General features: G+C 45.4%; 1 protein-coding gene across 3 annotated transcripts in view; it reads left to right on the top strand.

Annotated features, from left to right (window-relative positions):
* Nucleotides 1-27887, top strand: part of LOC124555363 — a 59517-nt gene that overhangs the window by 18886 nt on the left and 12744 nt on the right. For 2 of the 3 annotated variants that reach the window (XM_047129252.1, XM_047129253.1), the window contains exon 2: nucleotides 3919-4003. The exons of the other annotated variant lie outside the window; for it this stretch is intronic. In XM_047129252.1, the coding sequence (XP_046985208.1) occupies nucleotides 3948-4003 (56 nt within the window). In that variant the 5' untranslated portion in view covers nucleotides 3919-3947. The remainder of the gene's footprint in view (nucleotides 1-3918; nucleotides 4004-27887) is intronic. 3 annotated transcript variants of the gene reach the window in all.

Genomic DNA, 27887 nt, shown 5'->3' with positions numbered 1-27887 from the left:
TTTTGGGTTTATTATTTGACTCAAAATTAACTTGGCTCCCACCCCCGAAAGATCTATGTACAAAGGGCTTTAAGTCATTGAACATTTTGAAATGCCTTGGCAGAAAAGCATGGGGAACTGACAGGTCCCGCCTCCTGCAGTTTTATTGGGCATTTGTTTGATCACACTTAGACTACGGCACCTTTTTCCACCAAATTTTATGGGAGTTTCGGGATGCTGTTGTTTTTTACACTGATGGCTCTAAATCTGCTGATCATGTTGGGTATGCCTTCACGTCCTCTTTTGGAACGGAAAATCATCTGCTGCCACCTACATGTGGGGTGTTTACTGCGGAATTGATGGCAATTTCCCAGGCCCTTACCTTTATTAAACAGTCCCAACATAACCACGTTTTGTTATGTACAGACTCAATGAGTGGCCTTCTTGCTATTGACCGGTGTTTTTCACGCCATCCCTTGGTCTCTGCCATCCATGACCATCTCGCTGATATTCACCGTGCTGCTTGTTCCATTGACTTCCTTTGGGTCCCTTGCCATGTGGGTATCCCGTGTAATGACCTCGCTGATCGTTTGGCTGGGCGAGCAGTCACTTACCCCCCCCCCCCCCCCCCCCCCCCCCCCGTTTTCTGTAACCCCTCCTGCAGCGGATTTACGGCTTCACATCAAATCCCACTTCGCACAGTCATGGGCCAATTCTTGGGAGGCTACTCCCCTGTCTAATAAACTTCGTGCAATTAAGGTGACACCAGGCCCGTGGCGTTCTTCCTTTCGCCTCTCCCGAAAGGACTCCACCACACTGTGTCGTCTCCGCATTGGCCATACCAGGCTGACCCATGGTTTTCTTTTGCGTGATGAGTCACCCCCACCTTGTGGTTGTGGAGCCTTCCAGTCAGTAGCCCACATTTTGGTTGAATGCCCCCTTCTTTTGGCTCTGCGTGCTAAGTACAGACTCCCCCACACTTTACCTTTGATGTTGGCTGACTATTCCCGGATGGTCTCTCTGGTTCTCGGTTTCCTCTGGGAAAGTGGTTTTTATTCTCAGTTTTAAGGTTTTTAATCTCTCTCTGGTGTTGGGGCAGGGCGGTGAGTGTTTGGGCATCTCCCACTGTAAGCCATGTTTGGAGATTCCCGATTCACCTCCCTGACCGAGATCCTATTTTCTTCCCCTTTTACTCTGTTTTTACCTTTTTTTTAAGGATTGGTTAGTCTCCTTTTCCCATAAGTATTTCTACATTCTAGCGGTTGCACCTTTTAAGTCACAGGTGGTCTTGCCTGTGCTGCTTCAGCATAGCGTTGGGTTCGTTCTCTTGCCGACTTCCCTCATTTTGTTTTTTTACCAATGACAACATGACTGCCCTTTTACGTTTTTACCTTTTTTCGTTTTATTGTTCTGACTTTCCTGAGATGTCCCAATAGCGGAATGGAGCATATTTGAAACAAGGGACTGATGACCTTGCTGTTTGGTCCCTTAAACCTCAAACAACCAACCAACCTAGACTACGGCAGCATTGTCTACAGATCGGCCCATCCTTCCTACTAGCAGATGCTAGATGCCATCCATCGTGAGGGCATTCGGATATCTCCTGGAGCCTTTCGGACCTGCCCAGTGCAGAGTCTGTGTGCAGAAGCTGGTGAACCACCACTCTGGATTTGACAAAGTATGCTTTTGGCTCGACAGGTGCTGGAAATCTCAGCATCACCTGTCATTGGCATGTAGTTCAGTGATCCAACCCACCTTCGAACGACTGTTCAGGAATTGGCCCCAAGTGACAAAACTGTTTGGCATGCGTGCTATAGACTGTCTCTGGATCTCTCGGGCATCAAAATACTCACCCAGGGATGGAACGCACTGCTGCCTTGGCGGCTTCAGAGGCCCAAAGTGATTTTAATCTTGATACAGTACAAAAGAACTTGTACTCTAGACTTTGTTTTTACAACTTTGTTTTCATCTATTTTAAGTGCATACCATAGTTTAACCATTATTTATACAGGTGGATCCCAGCAGGAGAATGCTCTTGGTTGTTCTGCTGCTTTCCCTGATAGGGAACAATTTACAAATTATGATGCGGAGTTATATGGCATTCTGATAACACTGGAGAGGTTTTACAGACATCAGCTTACGAGTTTTCTTGTCTGTTCAGACTCTCTTAGTGTACTGCAAGCACTTCACCAAATGTATCCGGTAGACCTGCTGATTCAGCTCATCCGTGACTCCTTAAATGGGCTCCAACTTCATGGCAAGGAGGTGATCTTTTGCTGGGTACGTGGCCACATTGGGATACAGGATAACGACATGGCCAACAAAGCTGCCAAGGAAGCATGTTGGGATAGTGCTGTCCATCAATGTCCCATCCCGTTGCATGCCATCATCTCATTTTCTGACTGATACATCATGCGCTTGTGGGAGACTGAATGGTTGCAGGTGACAGACAACAATCTGTGGCCGTTCAAATCAACCACGAAGGCTTGGCGGGCTACATGTCAGCCTCGCCACTGGAAGGAGGTTTTGCTTACCAGACTGCACATCGGGCATAGCCCTTTCGTTCTTTGCTTCCTTCTCTGGCAGGAGGATCCATCACTATGTGAAGTTTGTGGCATGCCACACTAGTCTGAAACTGTAAAACATCTGCAATGAAATGACTCTGTTTGGGTGTATTCCATTTACCTGTCTTCCTTCATTTTCCCTGTTTAAGGACTTGATAACATCAAGGGCTACTGAAAATAACTTTGGTGTATGAAATCGCTTTTTCCCAACTATTTAAGACCTGAATCTCTTACCATTGTGACAAAGCTCAATTGAAGCAGTAACATTCAAGAATATATTCGTCTGTAGAGTAGTTGTTTCTGAAGGTATGCTTGCACAAATTATGTTGAAACATAGTCACAAGCTTTATGAAAACATTTGATGCCAAAGCAACGTGGTTATCCAATTCATTGCCATGTTCAGTAATTCTTCTCATGGCTTGCAAGTGATTCATTGTGCTGTATCCACTTCTGAAACCAGCTTGTTCCTTTGTTTGATTTAAACCAAGTTTTTCTTAAATTTGGTTGACAGCTTGTGAATATGTTGTACATTATTGTACATTACCAAGAAGAGGCTGATTGGTTAAGATTCTTCCTCTTCTTTTCTTTTTGTCTCCTTTGTTGTGAAGTAGAGGAATCACATAATGTTCCAGTTTTGTAGAGTTGTTTTCCTTCTTAAACATTTTCCCAAGTTCCATGTGATCTACTTTGGGTAGTCCCCGTAATTCTCTCGAAGATGTCATTAAGGGCTATTTTCCAAACTCTTTGTAGTCACGTTTCACAGCCTGATATAGGCTTTATACTTTTTAGTAAATGGTTCTTAAAGCTTGTGCGTGTGTGTGTGTGTGTGTGTGTGTGTGTGTGTGTGTGTGTGTGTGTGTCCACAAGTTTGTGGTGCTTGCAGTTTGCAAATGACTGTATACTTCCCCAAACATTTTTTAGTGATATGGTACTTGTAAGTATGTTAAATTATTTTAAATACATGTCAGACTTGTGAATTTTCTTTTGGTGTTTGTGAAAGCTGTGTTGCGGTATTTTTAACAAATACATTGAAATTATTTAGTGTAATTAAAATCAGCATAATAAGTGTTTTAACATTCCACACAAAATGTGATATAAATACCTTTCTCCATTGGTCAGTTAACGTATATGTGATAACTCCGCAAACTTCCATCCTTAAAATACTTCTGAACAGTTACTGTGTTGTTACTGAAACAGTGTTGTACTGAACAGAGAGTAGCATTAAAGATTCATGCAAATAGTACTTTCTGGCTATATTTGTGAAAGCAGGATGAAATAACTATTGAGAAGAAATCTGATGCTTCTTAGCACAAATAAATGTGTTCTTGTTGCCTACTGGCTTTTTATGCTACTTGCCTCTTCACTTGATTTACAGGCTTGTAAGAACATGCTGCTAGGGAAGACATGGAGCCAAAAGTTAAGCGACTAAAACCGCATATGGCATCTCAGTTCCCAGCTGGGTGAGTGGTTACATTATCTTGATTGATTAAGTTATGAAATACTTCATCTGTGAGTAAAGAGAGGTATGTAAGATTTTCTTCATTGAAGTTGAAAGGGTAAAATAAATAACAATGTGTAGAGAGGGAACATCAATTTTTATATCATATATTCTTTTCATAAAGTAATGGGCAGTAATTAGAATATTCATGAGGAAAGCGTGGGAAGTCCATGGTGAGACTACCTTTCTTAAGTCAGTAGTGGACTTGGTATTCCAGTTAGTTTCTGTTTCAGTGCACTTTCTCCAATGGTTTAGGCATGAGGAGATTGTCTTTGTGCTGTGAATCTGGTTCATGTGCAGTATTTCTGTCTATGGCTGCTATAATCTTTCTTTGGACTCCTTCGAACGTGGGTGGAAGTGATGTGGAAGACTTGTTTAGTATTCATTAATTACTCTTTTATTCTTTGCATGATAAATAAGAAGAATAATCTCTTTTTGCATCCCACAGAACACTGGTTATAAACTGCCTGACAGCATTAATTTCTTTCACGCAGTAGTGGACACACATACAAAGCAACAGGCTGGTGTACGAAAGCGATTAGATTATGTAGGAAATGATTCAAAAATAGCTAATAACTTCACTTTCTCACTTGCTTTTGGCCATGATTCAAGAACTATAGCACTAAAAAGGAACACAACTTTCTCAGTCAATTAATCATATAAAATGTATTGTACTATTTCTGGTGATATGCCTATGACTTCCTCCTTAGGGGCTCACATATCTTTCATGAGTACATGCTTGTTGCAGTACTGCTTCTTCCCCCCCCCCCCACCCCCCCCTCTCTCTCTCTCTCTCTCTCTCTCTCTCTCTCTCTCTCTCTCTCCCTACCTACCTACCTTCCTTCCTGTTGGGTGGTCTTCTTGGTACTGATTGTGCTTGGATCTGGTTTGTGTACTGGACACTCATTTTCTTACCTTCCTGCCTTCTGCAACTTTCCATTATGAACTATTTGGTTCCCTAGTTGGGCTTGACTTGCTACTTCTTTTCTAAATTCTACAGAGTTGTGGGCCATGCAGTGTGTATTTCACTTCTTGCACCTTTCTCTCTTTGCACCTTCCTTTCTTGCAACAGTACTGTGCCCAAATGGTAGCCCCCTGGCCATGAAGGGGTTGCACGGTTGGTGCCTGAGCTGGAAACTCCCCATGCAAGCCAAGGAATATGTGCCTGTCATGATTGGGGCACAGGGGTGTCAGGCAGCAGTTTACTGGCCAGGTAACTGTTGCTGTGGCTGGGTGAGGGGATCCCCCATTCTGTGTGGGTGGTATCCTGGCAGAAGATTTGCACATTATGTGAATTAAACTTTTTCTGCTGGTGGCCGCATAGCCCCAGCAGTCTCTTCTGAAGCTAAGATGTATTACAATGTGGAGAAGTATGACCACAAAATGTTCCCTTGCCTTTTGCTGGTTACATCATGCAAGGAGCATAGAGCTCAGAGATAAGGTGAGAAATACACACCCAATTCTTGGTTTGTTCTAGAAGAGGTGGGGGTTCCTTTTTGTCTACAAAGCCATTGTTCTTCATTGAACACCTCGGAGAAATGTTTGGGAAAGTGGCAGCAATTTGAAAAATGAAAATTGGCTTTGTTCTGCTTGAAATGACTCCCTCGCTCAGTCGCGGCACTGCTCACCTGCTACAAGCTGGGTGACATTCCTGTTGCTATAACCCCACATAAAAGTCTGAGTATGGCTCAGGGTATCATTTTCCACTGAGATCTTTTACAAGTTGATGACAAGTCACATGCTAATTTGAAACGACAAGGTGTGCATTTTGTCTGTTGTGTCCAGAGGAGACCAAAAGACAACAGAGTGGATACTGGGACCTTCATATTGGCATTTGAAGAGAATTCGTTGCCTAAGGAGGTCAAGATGATGGTGTATCGTTTTGATGTCAAACTATATATTCCTCCTCCCATGTGGTGCTACAAATGCGTGCAATTTTGACACATGTCTTTGTGTTGCAACAGTAGCCCCATCTGTAGGGATTTGGCCATCAGTTGCACACACACTTCTTGTGCCCCTGACCCATCTATGTCAACTCTGGGAAGCACGATTCCCTCTGTTCACTAGACTGCACTGATTTCAAACAAGAAAAGAAAGTCCAGGCATACAGGACCCTTGACCGCCTCACATATCAAGGGGCCAAAAAGAAATATGATCGCCTATTTTACACGTATGACGACGATGTATGCTACTGCTATGATGATGATGATGATGTCCTGTGCCATCACACTCAGTGTCTTCAACAAATTGCCCTCTGGGCCACTGGACTACATCCGCTCCCCCAGTGGTTCGTCCTCATTCTGCTTCCCCCACAGCCCCTTTGGGAGTGTTGACACACTATCCACCAAGGACGTCAGTCCTCAACCTCCAGCTGGAGAAGCAATGCCCTTCTCTGGCACCCTTTACCAGTAAGGTGTCCCTTGGGTCACTCCCTTTCTGGGACTCAGCTGACCTGCAACTGGATGCCAGCCGATAACTAAAGGAGCCATAGGTTGCAGGTTGTAGGACTTTGCATTCCTCCTTTGTCCCAGAATCCGGGACAGACAATCTCTCATAGAAGTCTTAAATAATCTAAGGACAAGAATTGGTCCACTCTCCCCCCCTCCACCACCCCACCACCCCAAGGGGCTCACTGCTCTTTGGTGTTTACGTGCTTGGATACTATGGGGCCCCAGCTTTTGCAGCACCTCTTCCTTTTCCGTGCTGCATGTCTATCCTTCTGCTATTCTTTTTTTCCCTCCATTGGGGAACGCATCTGGGATATTTTTGGAAATGTGTTCTGAAGTTTTGTAGCTTGACATCAGAACAGCCCCTCATCTGTTTTCCCCATCTCCTACCCTTCCTCCACTTCAGTGTTTGAGATTCCTCTATGTTTCTTCTTCCTCCTTTTGCACTGCTGAAGACCGATCCATGTGTTTGACATGCAAAAGGTGACTCGGTAATGCGTAATTCCCTGCCCCGGGTTGACAGGTAGCGTTTGCATGTACCCCTGGTACAGGTCAGGCTGAGGGAGGAATGATAGCATGAGTTGTTACCTTTCCAAATTGCCAGTTTGTCTCCTCTGTCAGGAGTTCAGGAGATGTGAACTGAGGTGTGAATAATCATGTAAGACATGTGATCCTCCCCCGTCTGAGGGGTAGCCCCCAGTTGGAAGGAGCCCCTCATTGGATATGTTGGCAATCGTGGGGCATTTTTTCACAATGAGCCAATCACCATCTCAGTCTACAGCTACTAAACATAAACAGAATGAGGCTAGAGATTCAAAGAATCTCCCAGCTGCATCTTAGTTCCTCGTGCTCTCATTTACATAATGGATGGAACTTTGCTTCTGGAGACCAATGGTGATTTTCAAGCCCAACGACTGCTTACAGCTTCACTTTTCCACAGCTATCCTGTTTGTGTCGAGGCTCACTGAATGTTGAATTCTTCGTGTGGTGTTATTTACACTCAGCTGCTTGATGGTCCAACCAAGGGAGAAGTCCCCCTGCGGGTTCGGGGGTTAGAATAGGCCCGCGGTATTCCTGCCTGTCGTAAGAGGTGACTAAAAGGAGTCTCAAATGTTTCGGCCTTATATGATGGTCCCCTCTCGGGTTTGACCTCCATCTTTCTAAATTATTCCGAAGAGCGAGCCAATTGGGGAAGGGCGCCTTACATGGTGCACTGTATCCGTCGTGCATTGAGACCTTTAGCCAGCTTTTTCGTCATTGCAATGGTGTCCCGCTCGTTTTCCATCTCTTGGGCGAGGATACGTCCCTGGGTGCGATTACCACGCTACACTCTGCAGTGTTGCTTTTAACTACGACGATGACTTTGGACAATTTTTGCATCTAAGATCCAGCACGGTAGCCAGCCCGTTGTGGTGGGGCCGCCATGTACCCTCTTGGTTGTAGCCCCCTGACAACACAGGGATCGCTCTACTGATGCCTGCGCCGTTAACTCCCCACGTATGCCAAGGAGTAGATGCCCATCTCCCTGGGGCATCGGGACTCCCGGCAATGCCGTCCTGCCAGGTGGCTATTGCTGCGGCTGGGTGGCGCCCGTGGGGAGGGCCCTTGGTCGGAGTAGGTGGCATCAGGGTGGATGACACGCAATGAAGCGTGGCACATCTTCTCTTGCTGGTGGCCAGCCACCAGCAGTCTTTAAGCGTTTGAGGGCCCATTTTAAAGGTAACGTTTATGACCCCAAATCGTTCCCCTCCCTCGCCACACCATGGGAGGAACGAAAGGCGTTGAATGAAAGTGAAAGTGAGACGTATTCGCCCAGATATCTTGTCTGTACCAGAGCTGATGGGGAATCTTTTCTATCCATGAAGCCTCAGTTCTTTGTAGAGCATTTAGAGGACAAGTTTGGGGAGGTGGAGGGCTTGTCCAAGATGCGGTCCGGATCGGTGTTGATAAAAACGGCATCCTCCGCCCAGTCGCTGGCCTTGCTCGCTTGTACTAAGCTGGGGGATGTCTCCGTCACTATCACGCCTCATAAAAGTCTGAATATGGTCCAGGGCATTATCTTCCACAGGGATCTCCTTTTACAGTCCGATGACGAGCTGCGCGCCAACTTGGAGCGCCGAGGTGTCCATTTCGTCCGGCGCGGCCACCGGGGTCCGAGGGATCGTCAAGTTGCCACCGGTGCCTTCATCTTGGCCTTCGAGGGTGACACGTTACCTGAGAAGGTCAAGGTGATGGTGTAACGTTGTGATGTCAAGCCATATATCCCTCCCCCGATGCAGTGCTTCAAGTGTTGGAAGTTCGGCCATATGTCTTCACGCTGTGCTTCCGACCTCGTCTGTTGCGATTGCGGTCGACCATCCCATCCTGATCATCCCTGTGCCCCGCCTCCAATCTGTGTGAACTGTGGTGCGCACCATCCGCCTTGCTCGCCAGACTGTCCGATTCTGCAGAAGGAGCGGAAGATCATGGAAATCAAGACTCTCGACCGCCTGACGTACACTGAGGCGAAGCGGAAATATGATCGGCTTAATCCAGTGCGCATGACAGCTTCTTATGCCGCAACTGTCACTCCTGCTACAGTTCCATCCACTCCAGTCAGCTCTCAGAGTCGAAGTCCCACACCTGCCCCCTTGATGGTGGGGGGCACTAAACCCACAGTTGCTCCTGCTCCATCTACTTCAGGAGCAACACCCCCCCCAACCATCGGGGACATCAGTTCCCCCTTCCCAGCCGGAGAAGCGTAAGACTTCTTCGGCTACTCTCGCAAGGAAGGGGTCCCTTGGGGACCTCCATTCACAAGTTCCGACCAGCGGCACAGCAGACACCCGCAAGTATCTGAAACAGCCACCGGTCGCTGGTCGTAGGGCGGCGCGATCGTCTTCAGTCCCTGAGACTGACCCGGTGCGGCTCTCCCAGCCAGAACCACCTAAGGCACAGCGCGCAAAGCAGACCAAGAAAAAGGCTCCCAAGCATATTGACATTGCGGTGGCACCTGTCCCACTGCAACCTTCTCACTCTGCGTCCGAAGATGAGGTGGAGATCCTGGCGTCCGCAGAGGACCTGGATCTCGCCAGTCCCTCGGACGCAATGGATGGCTGTTGTACAGGTGGTGACTCAGTAGTAGCAGGGGCCCCGGAGGCGTAATCTGCCTCCCCAGTCCCTTCACGCCTTTCCCATCCATGGCCAATACCATCCTCCAGTGGAACTGCAGCGGTTTCTTCCACCATCTAGCTGAGCTCCGCCAACTTATCAGCCTTCATCCTTTCCTTTGCATTGCTCTACAGGAAACTTGGTTTCCAGCAATGCGAACCCCCGCCCTCCGTGGCTATCGGGGTTATTATAGGAACCGAGCAGTTTATGAAAGGGTGTCTGGTGGCGTCTGCCTCTATGTTCTTAACTCTCTTCACAGCGAGTCTGTCCCTCTACAAACGGCTTTAGAGGCTGTCGCTGTTAGGGTGTGGATGCTGCGGGCTATTACCGTCTGCAGTCTTTACCTTCCACCGGATGGTGATGTCGCGCTGCCTGTCCTGGCTGCACTGATAACCCAATTGCTGCCACCTTTCTTGTTGCTGGGCGATTTCAATGCCCACAACCCTCTATGGGGTGGGACTGTCTCTGATGACCGCGGTCGTACCGTGGAGCATTTGTTGTCTCAGCTCGACCTTAGCCTCTTGAACACCGGTGCTCCCACGCATTTCAGTGTGGCCCACGGCTCGTTCTCGGCCATCGATCTCTCTCTTTGCAGCCCCGGACTTGTCCCATCCCTCCACTGGAGAGTGCATCCTGACCTGTGTGGTAGTGACCATTTTCCCATCTATTTGTCACTGCCCCAGTGTCATTCTTCTGGGCGCCTGCCCCGCTGGGCTCTCCACAGGGCTGACTGGCCGGCTTTTACTTCCGCTGCAACCATTGTGTCTCCCCCACAGGGTGACATTGACAAGGTGGTCCGTGTCTTAACCACGTCAATCATTTCGGCAGCCGTGGCTGCCATCCCCCGCTCTTCTGGACTCCCTCGGAGGAAGGCTGTCCCCTGGTGGTCGCCGGAGATTGCTGAGGCTATTCGCGACCGTAGGCGGGCTCTCCAGCGTCATAGGCGGCACCCGTCTCTAGAGACCCTCATCGCCTTTAAGAGGCTCCGTGCCTTGGCCCATCGCCTTATCGCACAGTGTAAGCATGAGTGCTGGGAGAGGTATGTCTCATCCTTGGGCTCCTGTGTCTCCCCCTCGCTCGTGTGGTCCCGGATCCGGCGGATTTATGGATACCAGACCCCTATGGGTGTCCCTGGGATCTCCTTGGACGGTGTTGTCTGCACGGACGCTGCCGCCATTGCTGAACGCCTCGCTGCGCACTTTGCTCAGAGCTCTGCGACTGCAACTTATCCCCCCGCTTTTCGCTCTCTAAAGGAGTGAGCCGAGCAGACGCCGTTATCATTCCACACGCGTCGTTCTGAAAAATACAATGCTCCTTTCAGCGAGAGGGAATTCCTTGCTGCCCTCGCCGACTGCCCTGATACGGCACCAGGACCAGACTGCATCCACGCACAGATGCTGAAGCATCTCTCCAGGGACTACCAGAGACACATCCTCACCATCTTTAACCGCATTTGGAGCGAGGGCGTGTTCCCGTCGCAATGGCGAGAGGGTCTTATTGTCCCCATCTTGAAGCCCGGTGCGGACCGACTGGCAGTGGACAGCTATCATCCCATTACCCTCACCAACGTTTTGTGCAAATTGCTCGAACGTATGGTGGGGCGGCGTTTGTGTTGGGTCTCCTCGCTCCATCCCAGGGTGGCTTTCGTCGGGGCCGGTCTGCTGCGGACAATTTGGTGCGGCTGGAATCTGCTATCCGTACGGCCTTTGCCCGACGTCAGCATCTCGTTGCTGTCTTTTTTGATCTGCGGAAGGCGTATGACACCACATGGAGGCATCACATCCTTGCTACGTTGCATGCGTGGGGTCTTCGTGGTCAGCTCCCGGCTTTTCTTCAAACCTTTTTATTGCGCTGCTCTTTCTGGGTGCAAGTGGGTGCTGCCTCTAGTTCATCTTATATGCAGGAAAATGGGGTCCCGCAGGGCTCGGTGTTGAGCGTCTCCTTATTGCTAGTGGCCATTAATGGTCTGGCTGCAGCCGTGGGGTCGTCGGTGTCTCCTTCTTTGTATGCCGACGACTTCTGCATCTCATTTAGCTCGACGACTACGGGAGTCGCCGAACGCAGGCTGCAAGTAGCCGTTCGCAAGGCAGCATCATGGGCTCTGACTCATGGTTTTCAGTTCTCTGCAGCCAAGGCTCGAGTTATGCACTTCTGCAGGCGTCGGACGGTCCACCCTCATCCTGAACTTTACCTCGACGACCACCTGTTTGACGTGGTGGACACTTGCCGCTTCTTAGGACTCGTATTTGATGCCCGGCTCACATGGGTTCCTCATATTACTCAGCTGAAGCAAAAGTGCTGGCGGCACCTCAATGCACTCCGCTGCCTGAGCCACACCTCTTGGGGTGCGGATCGCTGCACGCTGTTGCGGTTATACAGAGCCCTTGTGCAGTCCAGGCTTGATTATGGCAGCCTGGCGTATGGGTCTGCATCGCCCTCAGTGTTGAAGTTGTTAGACCCCATACACCACTGTGGGGTTCGGCTTGCAACTGGCGCTTTTTGTATGAGCCCCGTGGATAGTCTACTGGTGGAGGCCGGGGTTCCCCGCTGCGGATTCGCCGCCATCGACTGCTCGCCGACTATGCTGTCCATGTGCATTGCTCGCCGGGCCATCCCAATCGTCGCCTGCTTTTCCCTGCCATGGTCCTCCATCTGCCCGAACGGCGACCTAGGTCTGGGCTTTCCATAGCTGTCCGCATCCAGTCCCTGCTGTCAGAACTGGGGTCTTTCCCTCTTCTGCCTCCCTTCCGGGTCCGTGCACCTACGCCTCCCTGGTGTTTGCCCCGGCCGTCCGTCCGTCTGGACTTGGCACAGGGACCCAAGGACTCGGTTCCGCCTGTGGCCCTCCGTCGCCGTTTTCTTGCGCTCCTCGCCTCCTTTTCGGGCTGTGAGACTGTCTACACTGATGGTTCCCTGGTTGATGGTTGCACTTCCTACGCTTTTGCTCACGCTGCCCATGTTGAACAGCGCTCCTTGCCTGCTGGCTGCAGTATTTTTACTGCAGGGCTGGTGGCCATATTGCGCGCTCTTGAGCATATGCGTTCCTGCTCAGGTACGTCCATCGTCATCTGCAGTGACTCCTTGAGCAGCCTCCAGGCCATCGACCACTGCTATACCTCTTCTCCTCTGGTGTCCTCTATTCAGGAGTCTGTTTACGCCATTACCCGTTCTGGTCGTTCGGTGGTCTTTGTTTGGACGCCTGGTCACGTCGGCATCCCGGGGAACGAACGTGTCGACAGGCTGGCCAAAGGGGCGATCGACGCCCCAGCTTTGGAGATCGGCCTCCCAGCACGAGATCAGCAGTTGGTGTTGCACCGTAAGGTCCTTGGGATGTGGGCTACTGAGTGGCGTGGCCTGACATCCCCGAATAAACTGCGGGCTGTCAAGGAGACGACCGATGTGTGGCGCTCCTCCCTGCGGGCTTCTCGCAGGGACTCTGTCATCCTGTGTCGGCTGCGCATCGGCCATACCTACCTGACGCACGGTCATCCTTTGCGTCAGGAGGATCCCCCCCCTCCCCCCTGTGTCGGTGTGGGTCCCGGCTGACGGTCGCCCACATTTTGTTGGAGTGTCCCCGACTGCGCACCCCCCTGGCAGTCTTTTAATCTCCCGGGCACTTTGCCTTTGATTTTATGTGACGATGCCTCCATGGCTGATGACATTTTAAATTTTATCCGTGGTAGTCCTTTTTATGGTTCTATTTAGGGAGGTCCTGCACCTTTCTCTTTCTGTGTCTCTTGTCCTCGCGTCTCTCAATATTTGTTGCTGTTTTGGTGTGTCGTCGGATGGTTGACTCTTTCCCTTTTTTTGTTGTCATGGTCAGTCAACCAGTCTCCGGCCATCTTCTTTTCTTCTGTTTCTTTCTGTCTGGTGTTTATCTGTACTCTTCTTGTCTTTAGTGTTTGTTGCTGCATTTGTGTTCTTTTAGTGCCTGGGGGGGAGTCTCCTCCCCCCTTTGGTTTTTACCTGCTCCGCCGATTTTAGGCTCGCCTGTTTTTGGAATGGGGGACTGATGACCTTCGCTGTTTAGTCCCCCTTAAACATCCCAACAACCACCACCAAAGGAGAAATCCAAACTTGCCTCTCTGATCAGGGTGCCACTGCAGTCCATCGGGTAATGAAACAGGTTGATGCAACTCAGGTGCCTACACGCCCTCTTTTTCTCATATTTGATTGCGTAGTGCTTCCATCAAAGAAGGCTATGAAGTCATCACAGTCCGACCATACATCCAAACCCAATGTGTTGCTACCAGTGTCAACATTACAGCCTCACTCAAGAGTTCTGTCAAAATGCGACCAAATGTCTTACTTGCGGTAGGGTTGCTCACCAGGGTGATTGCGTGCCTACTTCTCTCCGCTGTGCCAGTGGCAATGACGAGCATCCAGCCTCATCCCAAGAATGTTCCATGTATCTCGATGAGCAGGCCATCCAGGAGTCCTGGGTGAAGGGAAAAGTATCATACGCTGTTACTTGCAAGTTGTTGGCTAATCAAAAGCCCTGAATTTTACCATCTAGCACTTACTGTATCATTCTTGTTATGCCTCGCTCCACGAAGGATGTGGCCATGCAGACTTGGAACCTCAGACACAGCACTGCAGTTGTAAAATTGGCCAGTGTCATGATATCAACCCCATCTCCTCATCTAGCTGCACAACAAGCCACCAAATATTCGTCTACAGGGGCGAAATCACCTGCTGCACAAGTGGCAAGCTAAAAAGGACAAAAGGAACATTCCCATGAAGACTTCTTATGTCCCTCCAGCCAACAAACATCTGATTACTCTCTGCCATCTGCAAAGGCTGTAAGAAATCAAACAAACGCAAACGGCCTTCTCCTTCCCTGACTCGGAAATCCTCTTCAGTGGTGTCACCATGTGATACCGTGACCCATCTAACCTCTATTTCACCGGTGCCCACTGCATACCGTTTTTCTGCCCTGGAATCTGCAGCCCTACACAGAGAGAATGCCGACGCCTCCCTAGATCTCATTGAACAGGATCCTCCAGCCTTTGCACCTTGTAGCAGTGAGTCTTTGAAAGCTGAGACTCGGCAGTCACCAAGGTGGCAACCCTTCATTTGTTCCCTCCTCCCCTCTCCCCATTATGATTCCTCTCCAATGGAACATTCGCAGAATTTGATCTAACAAGGAGGAATTAGAACTGCTCTTGGAATTGCAGCATCCACTTGTTTCCTGCCTCCAAGACTGCTTTTGACCTCGCGCATTTCCTTCTGGTCAGTTCTGATCCCCCCCCCCCTTCATCCCTCATCCCTGAGGCGAGGATGGCACTCCGTCTCACTGGGGAGTCATGCTGCTCATTGCTCTTCCAATAGCCAAACCATCTCTGTGAAAACTCACCTGCAAGCTGTTGCAGTCCTCCTTATCCTTCCTCACTTCAACTTTTGTCTTTGGAATGTCTACATCCCTCCATCCTGAGCATCGTCCTCTTTGCTGTAGCCAATAACTCTCTTATGGCCTGCCTCCCGCCAGGCATCTCCGGTTCCATTTTCATCTATGACTTAGCGATGTATTGTAGTTCTCCGCAGACTAGTCCTTTTGAGTGGTGTCTTCAGCAATGTCTCTATCATCTTTACTTATGGAGTATTGACAATAGATTTTGATGCACACTAACAAAACAATTTGTATGAATTTCTGATGGTGGAATCAGTTTCTTCCACTGCCTTTACATCTGAGCCTGTTGATTTTCCACTCACTGAAACTACAAAATTTCTGGGGCTCATGCTTGATAGAAAACTTTCTTGATCCGCCCATGTGTCTTACCTGGCCACATGCTGCATCCAGTCTCTCAATGTCCTACAGGTTCTAAGCGGTACTTCCAATGGAGCAGATTGGACCACCCTCCTCTGTTTGTACTGATTCCTTGTCTTTTGAAACTAGGCTGTGGGTGTTTCGTTTATTCATCTGCATGTCTGGCCATCTTATGTAGTCTTCATACAATCCACCATCATGGAAATTATTTTGCCACAGGCGCCCTTTACACTAGCCTCATTGTGAGGCTGTACAGAACCTGGTGAAATACTGCTGTCGTACTGGCATGCTGTTCTCATTAGCGGATATGCAAGCTGTTTGTGTGCCATGCCTGGCCACCCATCCTATGCCTCCTCCTTGGATGACTCCATTGACTGCCAGTATGAGGCGCATCGTCCTTCTCTGTCACCTCATGGAGTTTGCTTTCGGCTATTGCTCCATCAGCTTAATCTTATGGTACCTGTCATGTTCCCAATGGGTGCGAACCCTTCACCACCTTAGCTTCATTTGGCAGCTCGCGTTCACCTTGGACTTCAGCCGCTTCCTGAGAAAACTACTCCAGATTCTGTCGCACTTAGATTCTTAACCTTTGCACACAACTTAGTGACAGAATGTATGTGTACACTGATAGCTCTGAGACCGACTGAGGTGTCTGATGTGCCTTCATCATTGGAACCAGTCATTTTCAGTATCGGCTTCCAGAACACTGCTCAGTATTTACATCAGAGCTATTCGCCCTATATCAGGCCACCCAGTATACCCAGCAACACAAGCTTTTTAATTGTGTTGGATGTTTCAATTCTCTCAGTGCTCTTAAGAGCGTCTGTGTGATCGGTTGGTTGGTTGGTTGGTTGATTGATTTAAGGTGGGGCACCAAAAAGGGAGGTCATTGGTCCCATCAGATTAGGGAAGGAAGTTGGCCATACCATTTCAAAGGAACCATTGAAACGAGACAAGTAAAGAGCCCAACGCTGGAGGCGGAGTGCAGCCTTGTCAGGAAGTGATGTTGATGGATGAAACAAGGAAACAAGTGGTTTGTGATCTGTAACAAGATGAAATTTGGATCCATAGAGAAAAACACCAAACTTATGAAGAGCATAAATAATGGCCAAAGCTTCTTTTTCAATTTGAGAATACTTTTGTTGGGCATCCATGAGCGTTTTGGAGGCATAAGCAATGGGTTGTTCAGAACAGTCAGAAAAATGGTGCGCAAGGACTGCACCGACCCCATTATTGAGAGGCGTCCGTGGCAAGAACAAGATGTTGGCCAGGTCGATACGTAGCCAGGCATGGGGCCTGTTTCAGCATAGTCTTCAATTTCTGGAAAGCCGCATCGCATGATGCGGACCAGTGAAAAGGCACGTTTTTATGCAACATGCGATGCAATGGCTGAGCCACCGAAGCAGCAGACGGTAAAAACTTGTGATAGTATGCTATTTTCCCCAAGAAGGCCTGCAGTTCCTTAACAGATGTAGGGCGAGGAAGGGCATCGATCGCAGCGAGTTTGCTGAAGTGGACTAATACCATCCCGAGAGAGTTGAAACCCCAAGTACATGATAGATGCCTGAAAAAATTTTGATATCTGAAGATTACACTTAAGATCGGCAGTCTGTAAGACATGAAAAAGTGTGTGGAGATTTTGAAGATGAAGATGTTCGTCAGTGGTGGAGCCAGTGACAACAATGTTGTCCTGGTAATGTATACACCCATGGACAGTGAGCAATAATTGTTCCAAGAATCACTGAAAGAGAGCAGGGGCACTGGCAACCCCGAATGGCAATTGTTGGTATTGATAGAGGCCGAAATGCGTGTTAAGGACCAGAAACTGCTGGGAAGCAGCATCGAGAGGAAGTCGGTGATAAGCTTCTGACAGGTCAAGTGTAGAAAAATACTGGCCTCCAGCAAGTTTGGTGAACAATTCTTTAGGTCAAGGCATAGGGTAAGTGTCGATAAGGCATTGAGCATTTACAGTGGCTTTGAAATCACCACAGAGACGAATATCACCATTTGGCTTAGCAACGACAACGACAGGAAAGGACCACTTACTGGAAGTGACAGGAAGCAAGACCCCTGAAGCAGTGAGACGATCCAGCTCCCATTTGACCTGATGACAAAGGGCCACAGGAATGGGTCGAGCCCGAAAAAACTTAGGCCGAGCAGTGGGTTTGAGCGTGATATGAGCTTCAAAGTCGTTCGCACGGCCTAACCCAGGAGAAAAAAGGGACGAAAATGTTGTCGACAAGGAATCCAATTGAGCATAAGGAATAGCATCAGAGACGATATTGACAGAGTCATCTATGGAGAACCCAAAAACGCGAAAGGCATCGAAGCCAAAAAGATTCTCCGCGTTACTATGGTCAACCACAAATATGGGAACAGTGCGAACGACAGATTTGTAAGATACCTCAGCATCAAATTGTCCCAAGAGAGAAATCTTCTGTTTATTGTAAGTCCGTAATTGCCTAGTGACAGGTGACAGGATTGGAGAACCCAACTGAAGATACGTCTGAGAATTAATGATAGTGGCAGCAGAACCAGTATCCACCTGCATATGAACATCTCGGCCAAGTATTTGGACAGTGAGGAATAACTTCCCTGAAAGGGAAGAAGTTCAATAGACAGACAACACAGAATCAGAATCAGCGTCATGTTCATGAACATCATGTATGCGTTCGGATTTGCGAACGAATGACACATGACCCTTTTTTATTTATTTATTTATTTTTTTTTATTTTTTTTTATTGCATTTGACACACACGGCCTAACGTTGTGGACAATCTTCTCGTGAATGTTTTGTAAAACACTGCGGACATGAAGTAAGTTGGCATGGGTTTTGCTGCAGTTTCTTAGAGGTTTGTTTACGGTTAGGCCGAGGGTGCGCTTGGGAGCGTACTGCGGCCATGTCGGCCGGCGGGGACACGCCACACGCTTCGTCAACATCGCACAGAGGTTGTATTTCCCCGACGTCGCCCCATGCCTCTATTTGCGCTCCAGCGGCGCGAGAAATTTCAAAAGACTGAGTGATGGATAGGACTTCATCTAGAGTCGGATTTGCTAACTGAAGGGCACGTTGCCTAACTTCTTTGTCGGGCGCCGATTGGATAGTAGCATCCCGTGCCATGGAATCGGTGTAGGATTCTTTGTGAACATCAGTAACAAATTGACACTTTTTTCTGAGGCCGTGAAGTTCAGCAGCCCAAGTGCGATAAGATTGATTCGGTTGTTTTTGACAACGATAAAAGGCAACACGAGAGGCTACCACATGCGTATGCTTTTGAAAATAGATGGACAGAAGTGAGCACATTTCAGCAAAGGACAAAGACGCAGGATCTTTCATAGGAGCCAGTTGCGACAACAACCGATACATTTGAGGTGAAATCCATGAAAGGAACAGAGACTTACATGTTTGTTCGTCCGCAACATGAAATGCCAAGAAGTGCTGTCGAAGACGTTTTTCGTAATCAGACCAGTCTTCCACCGTCTCGTCGTAAGGAGGAAAAATAGGTAGAGACAACGACGTGAGATGCCCCGCATTTGCCGCCTCGACGAAATCACGAATCGCATTTGTGAGAAGTGTTTGCTGTTCTATGAGACCTTGCAATAGTTGCTCTAAAGTAGCCATGGAAACATGTGGGTCAACGATGGAAAAGAAAAAATCCCATCCTTGTCACCAACTGTTATAACTTCAAGTTGACCAAATGTATTTCAAGGAAGACGCAATACATGAAAGTCACAGATCAAGTAAACAGAGTAAGACGTGTGTACACTTTAACAGCCAAATCATAACTGAGGCCAAGTCTAGCGGCCGCTGGCTGGCTGGCCGCTTAGGTGGCGCTGCTGCTGCTGCATGGCTGGCAGACAGCGCTCCATGTAGAGGACGCACGTAACTGCGGGGCGGCACTTTGAAAGATCGGCGAGTCGCAACACTGGTACTTTTGTTTGACAACATTTATTCACAGTGTGATATGTTGGACTGCATGTTTCATGTGTGTTTTGATGCTGCATTTAAAAATCTAACGTAGTATGCCTTTATCACTTAATTTCCACTTGCCTATTATTACATATTTTAAAACAAAATGCCATAGACAGAACATTTATTCTCATTGTTCTTTTGCCAGCTTAGAAGTCCATTCCTGTGGGAGAAAAGCTGTAAAATTTTTGCGAAGTTGGTATTTCTTTATATGGTTTATAATGTGCTGCAGTTGTTGCCTTAACATTTTTATCAGTATCATCAGTGGGATACATGTTGTGTAGATTTTTCTGCTTCTTTCTTTTCAGTAGATAATTAAATCCCATTCCATTCAACTCCGTGTCCTTCCTGCTGTAATTTGCATGCCATCGACATACTCAGCTTTAACATCTTACATGCATGTTTCTTCACTTTTCTTAATCAGCACTTCAGCTCCATTGTCCGTCTCATCATCAGTAATATGAACAGCTTTAACAGCAAACGGTCACGGCTACCTACGAATGCAATTACAGCGACCACTTTCATGCGTGCGCTGTTGGATAACTGTGTACTATTATGAACTTGAATGTGATTATACCTAGACACATGACCAAGTTAGTTACTGGTATGGCTGGGCCTACCATTTGTTTGGTCAAATAATAACTTACAGATATTCATTTTGCAACACTGATGAACAATGATGGTATTATTTAGGTAATTTAATTGTGGGCAAGGTATATCATCTCAGAAAATAACTTAAATCAGTTCCATAATGGCTTAAGATGGGTTTAACAAAGTTGTTGCAGCACTATAAAACGTAGCTATGTGTAATGTTAGTTTGTGTGAACGTAGTTCTGTCTATCTCCCACATCACACGGTATTAGTAATGCTTAACTTTGATACATACAATAAAATATTGGTACAAAAATCTACTTTTAAACACAGTAATAGCTGTGGCAAAGTTCTTCCATTTTGGGTTCCAGGATGGTTCTCTGATGGCTTTGATGGTGAGTATTACTTTCTAAATGTTGTGATGTTTCAATCCTTTATGCTTCGTGCAGTTTTAGGTATGTTTTTGACCAAGATTAATGTATACAGTATTCTGAATAAAATGTTGGTGCATTTTTATGTTTGCCAATAATAGATGGAAGGTATTTTGTTATTCACAAGATGAACAGAAGGACCCAGTATCAAATTCTGTTTCACATCGATAGCACTTTCTCAACAGCCAGAAAGTAATTTTCTGTGTAAACTGGTGAATATGCTTAACATGTTTCTAGAATGAAATTTTCACTCTACAGCAGAGTGTGTGCTGATATGAAACTTCTTGGCAGATTAAAACTGTGTGCCAGACCGAGACTCGAACTTAGGACCTTTTCCTTTCACGGGCAAGTGCTCTACCAACTGAGCCAGGAAGTTTCATATCAGCGCACACTCCGCTGGAGAGTGAAAATTTCATTCTAGAAACATCCCCCAGGCTGTGGCTAAGCCATGTCTCCGCAATATCCTTTCTCCCAGGAGTGCTAGTTCTGCAAGGTTCGCAGGAGAGCTTCTGTGAAGTTTGGAGGGTAGGAGACAAGGTACTGGCGGAATTAAAGCTGTGAGGACGGGGTGCGAGTCGTGCTTGGGTAGCTCAGTTGGTAGAGCACTTGCCCATGAAAGGCAAAATTCCCGAGTTTGAGTCTCGGTCCGGCACACAGTTTTAATCTGCCAGGAAGTTTCATGCTTAACATGTCTCTGTTTGCTATAAAGTGAATCCGTTATCAATAGCACCTTTGTGCTGCTATATTTCAGTTTATCTAGAATAATTTATTTTTGTATAACCAAATACATGAAACAAAAAGAAGAATAAAATTTTCTCATTTAAATATTCTGCTATGTGTTCAGAAAATATGATAAAACGGGCTTTCAGTATTTCATACCTCATTAGTCTCTCTTCTTGTAATAAAATTATTGTGTTTATTTGGCCTGTCTGGATAGCTGTGCACTTTAGCACACCAATTCAGGGAGGTGTGTTGGGCCCGAGATCAAATCTGCCCCCTGGATTGTCAACAAGGGCCGATGTGCCAGCCATCCTGGATGTGGCTTTCAGGTAGTTTCTCACATCTGACTAGGTGAATATTGGGCTGGTACTTACATCTCGCCTCAGTTACACAAGTTGCAAACATTTTGAAAATGTTATCACTCTTTCACATGGATAACACTAGATGCAAACAAAATGTGGTCAGTGATTTCTGCCCAGGAGGGGGGCAGGGTTTGGCAGCAACAGGAAGGGCATCTTAACACTGACCCCATGAAGACATGGAATAAACGCCAGGAAAAAGTAGGAAGGAGAATTATTTTCTTGATTTCTTTAGTAGCAGTTAAGCTTCAGATTGATTACATAAATGTTGTCTCTTGCGTATACTGTAACATTTTTCCTTTTGAACTGGCTACCTGGCTATCAATAGGCAGCTGTTTTAAAAAAATGATTATTATGTGTGTATTTTAATTCTTCATTAAGTCATTTTGTTTAATAACTAAATCTCTCCGTTACTTCGCCAGTTTACTTGGTTTCTTTAGGACTGTTCCATATTATTTTAAGTGTATTCTCAATGGTATTAATTTTAGTAATAATCAGCTAAGATTTGTTTCAGTGTAAAACACATTTCATTAAAGATCTGGTGGAGTTCTGCTTGCTCTAACCATTTTGTCTAATTCCCTTCACTCAAAACTTGCCCCTGGCAGATTAGATATAATGCTTCAGTTAGTACCCTAGAAGGTACTTACAAAGCACTCAGTTGTGAAATTAACTGTTCTGTTTTGCAGTGGTTACTAGTTGTAGGGCTGGTAGAATTAGAGCACTGAATTGTAGATGAGCACAAAAAATGAACTCTGATGAAGCTGAACTTTGAAATCCTCATTGTGTAAATATTAGTTACAGACTATTTCGTTGTGAACAGGAATCAACTTTAACTAATGAACTTTTGACCAGTAAAATTTTGCAGATCAAGTAAAGTTCAACTGGAAACATCAGCCTGTAACGTAGCCCCCCCCCCCCCCCCCCCCCCCACACACACACACAAAAAAATTGGTTTTGCACAAATACAAGTTGAAAAGAAGTAAATAATAAACCTGTTGCTGTTAACTATCACACTGCTTAGATTCAAAACAATTTATTCAATTTGTAAGGCTAGGTTATAAACTCTTCCCTGGTTGGTACATGTCAAGCTACGCACTGCATTATCACCACCCAATGCATCTCGATAGACTGTGTTTGAATTTCTACTTGGGGTGGCGTGACCCCAGCTGCCTGCCCTATGCTATATTGAACATTTCTGGAGTATTTTCTGTGATGACTTCACTCACTCATAAGATTTGCCACCACTCACATTGACATTATTATAGATATAAAAATTAGTTTTTGCATTGAGACTTGTCTGAAAGTTAATGGTTGCTACAAATCCACAAGAATTTAAAGATGGCTTTTCCATCAGTAGTTTCTGATGTGATTCTGGTAATCAATTCTGAAAGTCCCTTGCAGCATGCATCAGCCGTGAAGTGTATCATCATTGCTAAATGTTGGTAATATCTGCTGTGCTGCATCTATTCTTTGTTCTACTAGATAAAAAATTAACAAATTTGATTTTAGGTAAGAGTATTTTTTGGCTTGCACATTGTCTTCTGCTTTGTTGGTGTGGAGATTATACTGTTTCGTTGTGCATGATGGATGAAAGTCATCAATGATAGTTTCCGTTTATGGTATTTTTGTGGTCAAAATCATCCTGTTCTTTCGTATGATGACTGAAATATACTGTTTGTCTGCATCTACATGACTACTGTGAAATTCACACATAAGTGCCTGATAGAGGGTTCATCGAAGCACCTTCTGTCTGTTCCTCTACAGTTCCAGTCTCAAAGAGTGTGCTGAAAAATGAATGCTTAGAGTTTAATGTGCAAATGTTGGTTTCTCTTACTTTATTACATGATAGTACAAAATGAGCTGCCCTTCTTTGAACTTTTTTGATGTCCTCTGTAAGTCCTATCCGGTACAGATCCCATACTGCACAGCAGTACTTCAGAGGAGGATGAACAAGTATAGTGTAGGCAGTCTCTTGAGTAGCCCTGTTGAATCTTATAAGTGTTCTGCAAATAAAGCACACCCTTCGGTTCACCTTCCTCAAGACATTATCTATGTAATCATCCCAAATTAAGTTGTTCAGAATGGTAATCCATAGGTATTTGGTTGATCCACTTTCACACCATACAGATTTATTGTCTACACTATTTTGCAGTTGGTTTTGATCTTGTGATAACTTTGCTGGGTGGTAAATGACATTATCATCTGCAAACAATCTGAGAGCTGCTCAGATTGTATCCTAAATTATTTATATAGATTAGGAACAGCAGAGGGCCAAGGGCATTTCCTTGGAGAACACCTGACATCACTTCTGTTTTACTTGATGGCTTTCCATCAATTGCCATGAACAGTCTCACACAGCTGAGACCAGGAATGGTGTATCTATAAATATGGAATTAATTTTAGATCCCCTGTCCATAGCACTAGCACTGCAAATAAAGAGCTATTTTGTTTCATGTGAATGATATTTTCTGAAGCCATGTTGACTGTGTCAACAGATCATTCTCTTGGAGGTAATTGATAATGTTCAAAACCAGTATATGTTCCAAAACCTTACTGCAAGTAGATGTCAGTGACATGAGTGTGTAATTCAGCAGATTATTCCTATTTTCATTCTTGAGTATTGGTGTGACATATGCAACTTACCAGTCTGTAGATATGGACCTTTCGTTGAGTGCACAGTTGCATATGATTGCTAAGTATGGAGCTATAATATCAGCGTACTCGAAAAGGAACCTATGAAGTATACAGTCAAGACTGGAAGAGTTGCCTGTCTTAATTGATTTAAGCTACTTCGCTACACCAAGGACATCTACTTCAAAGTTACTGATATTAGCAGCTGTTCTTAAATTGAATTCCAGAATATTCACTCCATCCTATTTGGTGAAGGAATTTTGGGGAATCGTACTTAACAAAACTTTAGTAGCAATGTGATCAGTAACATTGCCACTGCTAACATGCAGTGAATGTATTGTCTTGCTGCTGATGTACTTTACATACAACCAGAATCTCTCTCATCTGTGCCATCATTCTAATATATTGACATTTGCTGTGAACCAAATTAAATACCTTTTAACATTTATTGTATTATGAGACTTGGTTGGTAACTTCATGATCGATTTTTTGCTAGATTAATTAGTGATTAATCACTGGTGGAGGACAGATGGCCTATCTGTAATAAATACACTATGTACTGTGGAACCTCTCTCATCCTGGTAGGAAATTTGACAATGCTATTCTTAAATTTCAGGTAACTTCCAGTCTTTTGGAAATTGATGACTTAGTTCTGTCACGCAATTAGTAATATTTTATAACTTTAGTATAACTTTCGAAATTAGGCATACATAGTCCAGTATGTTTGTTCTTTCCTCTGTGTTTCCTGGCACAATAATTCATCTGTAGAGAGTATCAAATGCCAAGATGTGTATTGTGCACGGGCCTGAATAGTTTATGGCAATGTACGAAAGGTACACTTTGTGTGCAGTTACATCATAAAGGCAATGGCGGTCGAGGTGTATGAATGTATTTTGTTCACATATGAGTAGTGCCATATCATAAATAGATGGTTTATTATTTTTGTATATGTGATTCAGTGTACACTGCATTTTTACTTTAGTTCACTTAACAAACAAAATAGATACCACAGCACTTTAAACCATCCATTATTGTATTTCCAAGCACAGAATCTGTCAAAAATTAACGTGAAAATGACTGAATGCTTGGATAATTCCCTGAAGTCCAATCATCAAATGTGTGATTAAGGCCGGCCGCGGTGGCCGAGCAGTTCTAAGCACTTCAGTCCGGAACCGCGCGACTGCTAGGGTCGCAGGTTCGAATCCTGCCTCGGGCATGGATGTGTCTGATGTCCTTAGGTTAGTTAGGTTTAAGTAGTTCTAAGTTCTAGGGGACTGATGACCTCAGATGTTAAGTCCCATAGTGCTCAGAGCCATTTGAACCATTTTTTTTTGTGTGATTAAGCAGATGAAAATCATTTTCTTTCCAGTCAAATTTTTCATTTAACTGTATTTTTTTACCAAATATTCCACTGTCAGTTTCAGAACTTTGGAATTAGATAAACTATCAATTACATCTCTTGTTGAAACATAAGACTGTAGTGTTACACCTGCTGATGTAGAGGGCATGGGACTAGAGCCTTCAGAATCTGTGGTGAACTTCTCTTTTACACTGACATTAAATAATTCATCTTTACTGTCACTCTTTGTATCTCAGTGATCTCTACATTAGAATATATGATGAGGAAAAATATTGTGGTGCCAATCCTGAAAAACAGTATATGGAGAGCAGTCAAATGCAGCAGGAAAAGATCAGAATACAAATTAGCAATTAGGACTGAAAATGCAAAAATATTCTGAGATATGGAGTAAAAAGATCTGTTGTATGCTTAAAATAGTCAACAGCAAAGAGGCACTTGAGTGCTGGTGTGACTGTACTCGTCAGCTGTCAGGGGACAGCAAGAAGATCCTTGCTAACTCATGGACAGTGTGCAAGCAAAACATAGAGGCTGCACTTAAACTCATCAATGCCCTAGGAAATGCGCAGCATAAAGAGCTAACTTGTCATCATCAGCCAAAGGGCAAAGGAAGTTATTGGCAGCATAAGTAATGCATGCAGATAACTGACCCATGAGAAATCTAGCTGACTCACAACCACTGTGAAAAATTTAAAGGCATTTCATAGATATTTGGTGGCTGTGAGAAAGGGAAATTTGAAGTATTTGGAATTCACATACATCAGTCAGCTATGTTACAAGCACACCTCGATATGGCTCAATATTCTATGTTGGACGATGAATCCATTGGGGTAGTGTTCATTCTTGAGTAGGTCCAGTGATTCCCCCCCCCCCCCCCCCCCCCCCCCCCCCCCCCCCGCCCCACTTTTTTCACCCCCCTCAGTGTTTGTTAATGTGAAAAATGAGTAGTTGCACCATGGCTTGGAGTGCATGTTAAACTTCAGGTCCCCATGTATCTGGTTAGGTTAGTCAGTTCAGTGGTCATCAGAAGGCAACGACCATGTCTAATAAATAGCTGTGGTGTTCAAACCAACCTTAAGTTTCGTGACATCTGTACCTAAACAGACAATGCAAATGTGTACCTTTGCCACTCACTGCAGCAGCAGTCCCTTTAAAATTGAATAACAGTGGCTTTAAAATCTGAACTATTGAAACATTTGTCTGCACAGAAAGGAGACTAAACCTATATTCAAATATCTGTAACATGTATTTATGCATCATGGTCAGCAAACAGCTGAAATCCTGTTGTGACACAACACCACAGTGCAAAACAGTTTGTGTTCAAAGTCAAATTGGCTGCACTTCTTAACAGCTAATACCAGCTGTTTTCTATCAGGTGACAAATAATTTGTCCTCCGTATTGGACTTGAAAATAATTATGACACCTATGTTTGAAACCATACTGCCTGAATTGCCTTTTGCTGTTTTCCTAGTGGCTTGTGCCACTGTTGGGTAGCATTCTGTGTTAAAGAAACTTCAGCACTGAGATTTATAATTTCCCTTTTCAAGTGCTTTACAGAGATGACTCCTTCAATGTTTGTACGGAGGACAACAGTGAGTACCAGTGAGATCCGTTCATCTTTTGTGAAAGGTTGAACCTATTCTTGAAATTAAATGAAAAACAATTTCCCCTGAAGTTTCAGTTGGGTAAAAAATACTGTACAACAATCACAACTATAGTAAGAAAAGTTCTTCTGAAACCAACTTTAAAAAAACCAGCCACTGACTCCAGCTTGCAGCTTACTATTAACAACTGGATTTTATGCTACAGGATACTGACCCAAGATCTTTTCCAACAATAAATCTTTATCAGTTGTGGACAAGTTTGAAGAGTGCACTTACTTCTGCTTATTTTCTTCCATCTTTACAATACACAGTAGTTACCAATAAACACTACAGATCTACAGTGTATGTTTAATATCTGCACTTGAAGTGCTGTAATTGTGTTGATTGCTGACTTGGCAGTGTTGCCCAGCATGTTTTATGGTAATTTAGATCAACACTGTACCTTGTTCATCTGATTCAACTTCAGTGGTACAAAACATAGTGAATTCATGAATTGGGTTCATTTAGTGAACTAAAGATAAAATTGCACTCCAGTCAGCAAAGTTTATACAATTGCCACTCAGAGTTGTAACAGCTCTGTTGAGCTGTGATCTGACCATTCCTGGTTGCTATATCAAGAACAAACATGATTTATGGAACATAGTACTATATAGAGAAACACCAGTGTAGTACAGGTTGAGTGTAGCACTGAACACATTGACTGTATAATAGTAATGCAGATTACAGACTAAGCTGAGTACTCATTTGCAATCCCTTAAATAATACTATTTCTTCGACGGCTCACCAGAGTGTGCCAGAGGACGAACCCAAGTGGCCTC

Source organism: Schistocerca americana, chromosome X, assembly GCF_021461395.2.
Source record: "Schistocerca americana isolate TAMUIC-IGC-003095 chromosome X, iqSchAmer2.1, whole genome shotgun sequence".
NCBI lineage: Eukaryota > Metazoa > Arthropoda > Insecta > Orthoptera > Acrididae > Schistocerca > Schistocerca americana.
The sequence above is the reverse complement of the archived record's forward strand: the minus strand, read 5'-3'. Positions and strand labels throughout refer to the sequence as shown.